Source organism: Plectropomus leopardus, chromosome 7, assembly GCF_026936395.1.
Source record: "Plectropomus leopardus strain MGB_pleo_1.0 chromosome 7, ASM2693639v1, whole genome shotgun sequence".
NCBI classification, from domain to species: Eukaryota; Metazoa; Chordata; class Actinopteri; order Perciformes; family Serranidae; genus Plectropomus; species Plectropomus leopardus.
The window spans coordinates 15,948,612-15,957,741 of record NC_142182.1 but is presented as its reverse complement, the minus strand read 5'-3'; the positions used below and the strand labels follow the sequence as shown (position 1 = coordinate 15,957,741).

The 9,130-nt window shown below is 40.5% G+C and overlaps 1 protein-coding gene across 1 annotated transcript; it reads right to left on the bottom strand.

Moving 5' to 3' along the window:
- Positions 1-1,439: 1,439 nt before the first annotated feature.
- On the bottom strand, positions 1,440-9,128 carry mapk12a (mitogen-activated protein kinase 12a). The gene is made up of 12 exons (XM_042496851.2): positions 8,411-9,128; positions 7,473-7,602; positions 6,640-6,698; positions 6,449-6,560; positions 6,315-6,344; positions 6,086-6,133; positions 5,720-5,834; positions 3,502-3,573; positions 3,247-3,326; positions 3,015-3,093; positions 2,758-2,931; positions 1,440-2,624 (listed from the first exon to the last, which is right to left on the bottom strand). Exons 1-12 carry the CDS (start codon positions 8,527-8,529, stop codon positions 2,557-2,559), a joined length of 1,086 nt encoding a protein of 361 aa, XP_042352785.1. The 5' UTR covers positions 8,530-9,128; the 3' UTR covers positions 1,440-2,556.
- Positions 9,129-9,130: the final 2 nt, after the last annotated feature.

Sequence of the window (9,130 nt, the reverse complement as noted above, 5' to 3'; positions counted from 1 at the left end):
GTGGAGGAATGAGCAGAATCTAAAAGCAAACAAGAATCCTGCAAGAATATGTAAACATTTGTTACGTGAAGACATCAATCACATTAAATACAAAAATAAGTTGTCAGTTTGAACTGGAATATAATAAATCATTGCAACAACTACTATGACAGCTTTAATCTTCCAAAAGTAAAAACAAGACTGGGTCTAGAGACTGTGATTCTTCGAGCTAAATGTCAGCATGCCAACATGCTCAGAAAGATAATGCTAATATGTAGATATTGTAGGTGTTGCTAATTAGGAATAAACACAAAGTGCAGCTGAGGCTGATAGAATGACAATTTTGAAAGTTATTCATAATGCAAAGCTGAAATGAAATTTTGGCCTAATGGTGTTAGAGGAAAAGTCTGGGGTCACCAGCATTGGGACACACTTTACAAGAACAAGGAATGTCTGTAACAACGTTTATACCAATCCAGACAAGATTTTGAAATATTCACTGGATATTTAAAAACCTGTATCTGCTGCTGGTGCCGGATGAAAAGTCAAGGGATTCCAATTAGGATTAATCTTCTGGTGCCTCTGGTATCTGTAGCAAGTTTTAGGGAAATCCTTCAAATATTTGCCAACATATTTCAGTCTAGACCAAAGTGGTGAACCAGCGTGACCATCTCAAGAGCTACACTCGCAGCTTGTTCATGGCTTGTTTACGTGCTGCCACCTAGTGTTGGTTTGTACAAGCAAAACAAAAGTATTATGGCCCCCATCTGATGTAATGACTGGATTACCATGGAACATCGTAGTATTGCCATTTAAAGAACAAGTCTGAAAATTTTACACATACTGGTCATTTTCTTAGTTGGTGGGTTTATAATGTTTTGGACTTTTACTCAGAAGACACTATGTTTTTAGAGAAGCGCTGGTGCTAACTTAGACTATATGAACAAACCTGAAGGTAAAGGTAAACACAGGTAAAGTATGAAAGGATATAACCTACATGGTGCTCATGGTGGCTGCAGTGCAAAGGTCAAACAAAGGGAGGAAGGCAACATAGAAAGCCTCTGATTGATTAATAGATTGCACCTAAGGAAGGTGGAGACTTTCCAGGCAGGTGTGTTGGGTTCATCCTCCTGGCCTCAGGTTGGTCATGTGATTTGTTCAGGAGATCTTTCTGGGGACCTTTAACACTACTGGTTGGATTATGCTGTAAAGCCCTCAAAGGCTAATTGTGATTTATGAGACTAGACTTTATAGATCAAATTGAAATTACACTGAAATTACCACATTTGAGGCATGTTTTGTAATTGAGCTACAACAAACCTTAACTTGACTAATCTGTAAAGCACTTTGGGATGCTATAGACATAAATTTGCCTTGCCGTTATAGGAAATGCAAGCTCCAGTCTTGTATAGCTTGCTACTTGGCCCATATTAGAAACTAAAAATAAGGATATCTTGGCCTCTGATTGTTACACCACTTCTTTATTGAACAACACATCATAAGCCAAAATCCATTGTTTAACACAAGTAACACGCAAACAAAGTATGGCTGGGTGACTGAAAAAACAAGCACAATTTTCAAAGAGAATATTTAATGATAAAAATGCATGAGAAACATGAATCTACAAATCAACACATATAATGTGCTTTGTGCTACTTTCTGTGTTAAGAAAAACAAGCCCAACATAATCAGTTGAAAATCTGTTTTTGGTATAAAAATTAAAATGTGAATGTTTGTGCACAACCTGCTGGGATTAATGTTGTGTGATTGGCATCTCAGCAGTGTATTTGTTTTTTCATTATTTTAAGGCCACTGGGAGGAATAACGAGGTCAGAGAGGACATGTAGACTACACACAGACACGCACACACACAAACAAGGACATTCAATCTAATGTCTTTTAAGGACATGTAGTCACTAAGGGGGAAGGCAACATAATTCAAGATGGAAATAAGAAAAATACTGTCCATGAAGTAATTCTCATTAATTTACATTTCATTTCAGGGTGATGCATTATCCTGATGTATTACCTTCATATTTTGCTTTTACTGATGCAAATGGCTCAAACGATGCAACCTCATTAAACAACAAATTTCACCAAGATACATCTAGAATTATTAGAAGAGTTAGCTTGACTACAATATTGCCTGCTAAAATGTGAAATTATCTGATTTGAACTTTAAACCAAATTGGTAGGATTTATTCTGAAAAAAAAAAAAAACAATAAACAAACAACAACAACAAACTCTTACAAGGTATAGGTACCACAGAAGTGAAACTGAAATTGTACATAATATAAAACAAAATTCTTTGATAACTTAGTTATCAAAGAATAGTGTTACGTGATGTACAGCATCTTCAGCTCATTAGGATGTGCATGAAAGATCTGACGCTAAAGTCAGGAAACAAGCCTCTGGACCAACATGATGTTGAAAGTCAAATCCAAAACTTGGGAACTTGCACTTACAATAGAATTGTGAATTAGATCCACAGGCATTCATTACGCTCACTTGACATCAAGATAAAAAGACATGGAAGTTTGTTTTGGCCCCACGCAGCACAGCCGACTCTTTGTGTCTTACAGCGCAGTTTCTTTGGAATCTGGCAGAACTGGTTTGAAGGTCAAGATCTCTGTGAAGGTGTGACCTAAAGAGAGAAGCACAGCAGGACACTGATCATTAAAACATAACAGCTCGACTCTTCTTCCTCGTCTACCTCCATTTTTTGCTTCCTTGCACCATAATCAGTGGAGCAGCTCCTCCTCCCCTGTCATCCTTACGTTTCCACTGATCCAGGGGCTGGTCTGTGTTGTCTAGCGAGTGGTCGTACGGCTGTGCTTCTGTCTCCTCCTCCGGTTCTCTGTACTCGCTGAAGTAAGGCAGCCTGAGAGCGTCTGAAGCGGTTACTCGGCTCTCCGGATCCAGCAATAACATACGCTCCAGCACAGACACAGCTGAGGGAAGAGTGGAAACAGGAAGTCAAATCACTGTTTGACTGTGAAAAATGGATCAGATTAAAGGGCTAAGCACATCCTACCTTGTGGATTAGTTGTGGGAAAGACCTTCTGAAGGTCTTTCTTTTCCACTTTTGGGAGGCTTTTGATGTAGCTTTTGGCCTAAGAGAAGAAATTGATCCATTTAATGCAGCACAAACCCACCGATTTTGCCCAGTTGAGCTTCCAGTTTCTAAAATTCAAAGGTTTTGGGGGCACAAACAAAATCAGGGAGTGTATCTCGGTTCCTGTTTGTGCTGCATGTTCTGAACTTACGTCCTCAGACTCTAGTTTTGATATAAATTCCTGAGTTGGAGTTCCTGTGAGCTTCATGATCTCAGTCAGCTGATCTAGGTCTGAGGAACAGGGGTCAAGGATCAAATACAATAAGTCACATAAACAGGACATTTTTTAAAAACAACGTAAGAGGAAAAACAGTGAAATTATACATTGAAAAATGATTCCTCTGTCTGTCTTTTAGCTCTGTGAATGTCTGTAACATGTCAGTGGAGAGGGGTCAATAAAGGATACGGTCGGTGCCTTTAAAAAGAGGTTTTCCTTGCAGCATCTCTGCCATGATGCAGCCCACAGACCAAATGTCCACTGATGAAAAAGCAGAACACATTCACACTCTGTTACAATCATAAGAAACATCAAATTACCGGACATTGTGGACCAGTGATCCACAGTAAAAGATGCATGTATTTTCTAACAAAGCACCTGCAATACAGGATGAGGTGTCAAGAGACCACCACCTAGTGGGGATATGTAATATTACCATTTGTTAAAAACGTATTTATTCATGTATTTGATAGGGACCCTTATATGCAGGCATTTTTAATAAAATGAAACTGATGCAATCATGGGCAGACTATGACACAATGGGCCGCTGGGCACAGACATGCAGAAGGCCCCAATACGACTCCTAAATAGGAGCAAGACGCATAGATTTTGTGGTGGTTTTGCCTTTTTTCTGTTGTTGTTGTTTTGCATCTCCTTGTAGTCGTTATGCATCTTTTTGTATTTTTGTGTCTCTTTGCAGTCTTGAGTGTAATCCTGGTCAGTGCATCTTAATTTGAGTGGCATTTTGCTGGGGGCCAGGGAAGCCCCTGACCCTTTGGGGCCTTTGGCGTGTGCCCAGTATAGCCTTTTAGTGCTCTATCCATGGATGCAATGTATGTAGGACTTCTTGTCATAGCTAATTTGCAAACGACTTAGGCTTTCAAGAAATAAAGCACTCTAATGCAGGCAAAGAGAACAATTAAATAAACATAAATGAACAACCACTGCAGACAGTCACTGAAGCAACAATGAATGAATATGACAATTAACATCAAATAAAAGAAAAGAAAATACATATGTTGTATAAGCCCATGTATCTTAGCTCACAGATTTGCCTTTGTTTTAGCCATAGTTTTGTCTTGGTATTGAAAGCTTTAAACTCTGTTAATGCTTTTATTCCAGGGTATTTCAAATCTGTGGGCCTTTAACTGTAAAAGAGTACTGACCAAATGCTCTCCTGTGCTTTACCCGTTTGCATTCTTTATTAACTGATCCCTTTGTATGGGCTTCTTTGTTCTTATATTTTAAAATAATTTGACTGACTAGTTCTGGGGCAAGGCCATTCACACACACTGACAAATCAATTGTATGGATGGGAGATTTAGAAACATTTTCAAAGCTAAGTAAGTTATACTTTTTTTTAAATAAATTCTACAATGGTGTTATTTAATTGGCTTCTGATCCAATATTCTCAAAGCTTGTTTGAAGAATGACATTACAGGTTTCATCGCTGATATGGTTGCCTGGTCCCAAACGGTTACACAATAAGAAAGATGCAATAAAATCATGTTGTGCGTATACAGCTGGGAGGCCTTTATGGAATAACAAGATCTTGTAAGTCGAAATCTATTAAAGTTAGACCTGACTGTCTTGGACCCAGACTGACTAAACAAAGATGCTTTTAAACACCACACTGTCCACTTGATTTTTCTCCCAGTATATATTACTATGACATTTTTAATTACTGCTGCTTACTAGACTCGCTTTTCTCTGCTCCTGGGCAAAGACATGCAGAAGGCCCTACCACCTCTCCTATACAGGAGCAAAAAATACAGACTTCATAGTTGTTTGGCCTCTTTTTGAAGTTGTTTTGTGTCTCTTGATGGTCATTTTTAGTCTCGTTTTAGTTGCTTTTCATCTCTTTGAAGTCATTTTGTGGTTGTTGTGGTTGTTTTGCCCCCCTTATTTACCCAATATTTGCATCTCTGTCTAGCCGTTTTGTATCTATTTGGGGTAATTTAAATTTCTTCCAGGTTGGTATGTGTCTCTTCGAAAAGCAGTTTGCAGGTGAAGGTCAGGTGTGCCCTGACACTTACAGTAAGCCTGTTCAGTAATTCATCCAGTCATATAAGAAGAATATAAATACTTATGTTTGCATTGACTGGAGCCTCGATAGACCAGAATGCACTGCAACCACAAGTCATGTGGAATAAATCTTTAGAATAACAAAGAAAAAAGACTGTCTGTTCACTGGAGGTTGTAAAGGTCATTCTGGGATATGCAGTAAATCACTATCTGAAGCCGAAAATCTGAGCTGAGGGCAAATAAGAACACTAGAACAAGTAATTGATGCTACATCATAACACAACATCAGGACTCAGTGCTAATGGGGAGCACTGAACATGACACATTGGTAGAAGATGACAGTGTGTGAGTGGGTTTTTTCCTTTAATTAGCTCTTCATTACCCGTCTGAGTGTAGTGCATCCAGCTCAGGATGACCTCTGGGGCTCTGTACCACCGAGTCACCACATACCCCGTCATCTCGCTGTCTGCCTGCCGCGCCAAACCAAAGTCCAAGATCTGACAGAACACGAAATGAAAAACACAGACACGGCAAAATTTACATCTTACTCATAATGAGGTGACAGGTCTGTAACAAGACTTTAAAGGGATGTTTTAAAAACGTAGAACTGGCAGTGACATTCATTGACAATGCATTGATGATTTAATTGTTGCAGTTTGTACATTTTAAACTGTAACTCTATAAATTTAATAGCTTAAAATGAATACACATGATTGGTTGTGCTTGTTTGGCTAAGCAGGGTGTGTACCTTGAGCTCACAGTCTTGGTTGATGGCGAGATTTCCTGGTTTAAGGTCCTGCACAAATGAATGTGAGAAGATAAACTATGACTGTGAGTCAGCGGCAAAGAAACACGAACACTAAAATCCATTCAAGAGTGTTATAAAATTGGGAGGGTATATGTTTGTGCAGGAAACACTAAAAAACACAATCTTTATCTCACTTATACATGGTGGAAATATATAAAAGCCAACTTACCCTGTGAATTATACCAGCAGAATGAATATACTGCAATAAAATAATATAACCTGGATTTAATCAACAGAACAAATAAACTCAAGCTGTTAAGTCATAAACTGTCTGCAATGTACGATCAAAATAGAGTTCTCCACCTTAAGCCCCTTGAGCATCTGATAAACCAAATACTGAATTTTCTCCTCTGACAGCCTCTGCAGCTTCATCAGCTTCCCCAGATCTGTCCCCATGAACGGCATCACCAGATAACTGAGGGAAGGGGAAAAGATTATGCAGGGGATACCTCCCAACAGGACGCAACTTTGAAATAAGTTTGCCAAAAACTTACAAGTCATGGAATCTGTCCAGGGAGAGGTCAGCAGTGAACACATCAAATAGGCCGATCACCTGCACCAGACAGAAACAGACAGAAAATTACCCTTTTGGTTAATTTAAGGTCGAGTGTGAAGGATTGAATGGCATCTAGCAGTGAGGCTGCAGAACTGAAACTTCTAAACTTCTCCTGTGAGCCAAGCGTTTAGGAGAAATACAGTGGCCAAAAATGCAAATGGTCCTATGTAAAGCCAGTGTTTAGTTTGTCTGTTCTGAGCTACTGTAGCACCTGCTTACATCTGGCTTTTGTACGTTATGGGAAAGGTTACAATCAGCATTCAAAGCCAGGTCAAATGACTCTGCAGTAGTCACGGATATTTATCAGCTTCAGAAATACAACACTCGGGTGGATGCGCAGATTTTAACGTCATCCCTTTTATCAGCAAGATGCAATGAGGGCCACCACAAAATCCTACTCATTCCCGCCCAAGCAACGCTTAAACATTGCTCCAAATTAGTCTGCACAGAGTTGGACACAGAGACTGAATAAGTAGGAGATACTTAAGTACACATGCACATTTTGGTGGACCAGGGTTGATTTGTCTCTCCTGATGGAACACCCCTAAAACTGGCTCATTCTAATGTAACAAAAACACATTTCTTATTTTCAGGTGATTACAAACTAATATAAAGACAGTTATGAATATCATAAACCATGTCTGCTCTTAGATGCTCTTAAATTGTATACAGCAGACCTTTAATAAAGAACTGCTACATGCTCTTCACTGTCAATAGTCCTGGGCAGCCCTAAGGGCCTGGACATCTTGCACTAATAAAGCTGAATCTCACATTTTCATGTTTCATGTGTTTGAGAAGCCTCAGCTCCCTGTAGGCCCGCTTGGCGAAGAGCTCCGACTGGAAAGGTCTGTACAGCTTCTTGATTGCCACTTTGGTTCCTGTTCTGGAGTCCACTGCTGAGCTGAGGGTGAGAAATACACCAGAGAGCTTCAGGAAATATATCTCTGAAGGAACATCAGATGATCAGTAAAATGACTAGGAAATTATAATCAAATCACAGGAACCACAGGAACTTCAGTGTGATCAGGGGAGAAAGAGGATATGTTTTACATCCTTTCTTATCCTCTCATCAGGAGTGTTCACTATAAACCCAAACCTGCTTACACACACACACACACACACACACACACACACACACACACACAAATAAACAAACACACACACACACCGCTCCCTGCCTATCCAGTTTCAGCCGTGATGGTTGCAGCATGCGGCTCAATCTCCAGCTTGTATCCTGACACAATTTCTGAGTTTTTCATGTGTGATTAAGTTGCACTGAGTCAGTCGGGGCGGCTTAGTATCCGCCCACAGAGTTAATCATTGATAACAAAGGGGCCGCATGCTGCGAGGCGCACAAAGGTGCCCCGAAAAGCAGCTTTCCATTGTTGTGTATGTGTAAACTTGGCTAAGCGCACTTATTTCACCCGGAAGCACCCACTCGCTCCACACAATTCAATAACCTCAGAGATGGTTAAAGATGACATGGTGATTGTGGTAAATGTTTCGGTGCAAGTGTCTCCATCATATAAGGAAGTGAAGCAGCATGTGTTCAGCGGAGCGCAGATACTTTTTCTTTTGTTTGGCTGTGGCACAGCGCGGCTGCCTGTATGGCACCATCTGTTCCGTCGCTTTCTTTGTTACCGTGCTTTCTAATAACCCGCTGTACAACCAGTGTTAAAGCTTGTACCAGTTATGCAGAATTCACTTACCACACCGTCCCGTACGCCCCGGTCCCCACCTGCTTCAGCTCCCGGTACCGCTCCGGTACTTCCCATGAGGTTTTGTTTACTTCCTGGCGGTAATAGCCCAGTCTGACTCGCTTAGACATTTTTTTTTATTTGGAAAAAAAAAAAATCAAATAAAAAGTCTAGGAGAGATTCTTTGGATGATTTCGCTCTTCAGTCGCTACACAACCATTGTCCCAGATCCCACCTATGCGCTCAGCCTCGATCATTGCGCAGCTCTGCGTGTCAGCCGCTCAGGGCGCACCCTGAGGTCACCAAAAGCCACTCCCGAGTCCTGCTGGAGGCTTGCATAGAAAGGTGAAACAGAGACTGGAATGTGTGGAACAGGAGAGTGGGCTGATAATATGACTTTGAAATGCGTTGTTAGGTGCGCACACTTTGGATAGCGACCTTAAGGTTGGCAAAATGCGCTGGAATTTAAACATTTACACTACGCCGCAGTGCTTTGAGTATGAGTAGAGTAAGCAAATGTTTGAGACGTGCTGGGACATGAGCGATACTGACGCCTCGAGCTGCAGACGCTCAGCTGCACGGTTACAGAAATACTATACTTTGTCATGCGTCCAGGAAACAGAACAAGGAAACCATAGTGTTATAAACGAACTGAAAATGTCAGAGCTGGGTCTGAGTGACATTTACACAAAGATGAAAAGTTTCAAGATTTGTTTGTTATAAGAGAGGTGC

Coding starts and splice junctions, on each gene's coding strand:
- mapk12a (XM_042496851.2), bottom strand. CDS start 8,529: ATGTCTAAGCGAGTCAGACTGGGCTATTACCGCCAGGAAGTAAACAAA. Junction 5,835..6,085: donor ACCAAGACTGTGAGCTCAAG/GTACACACCCTG, acceptor GTGTTCTGTCAG/ATCTTGGACTTTGGTTTGGC. Junction 3,094..3,246: donor CAAAACTAGAGTCTGAGGAC/GTAAGTTCAGAA, acceptor TTCTTCTCTTAG/GCCAAAAGCTACATCAAAAG.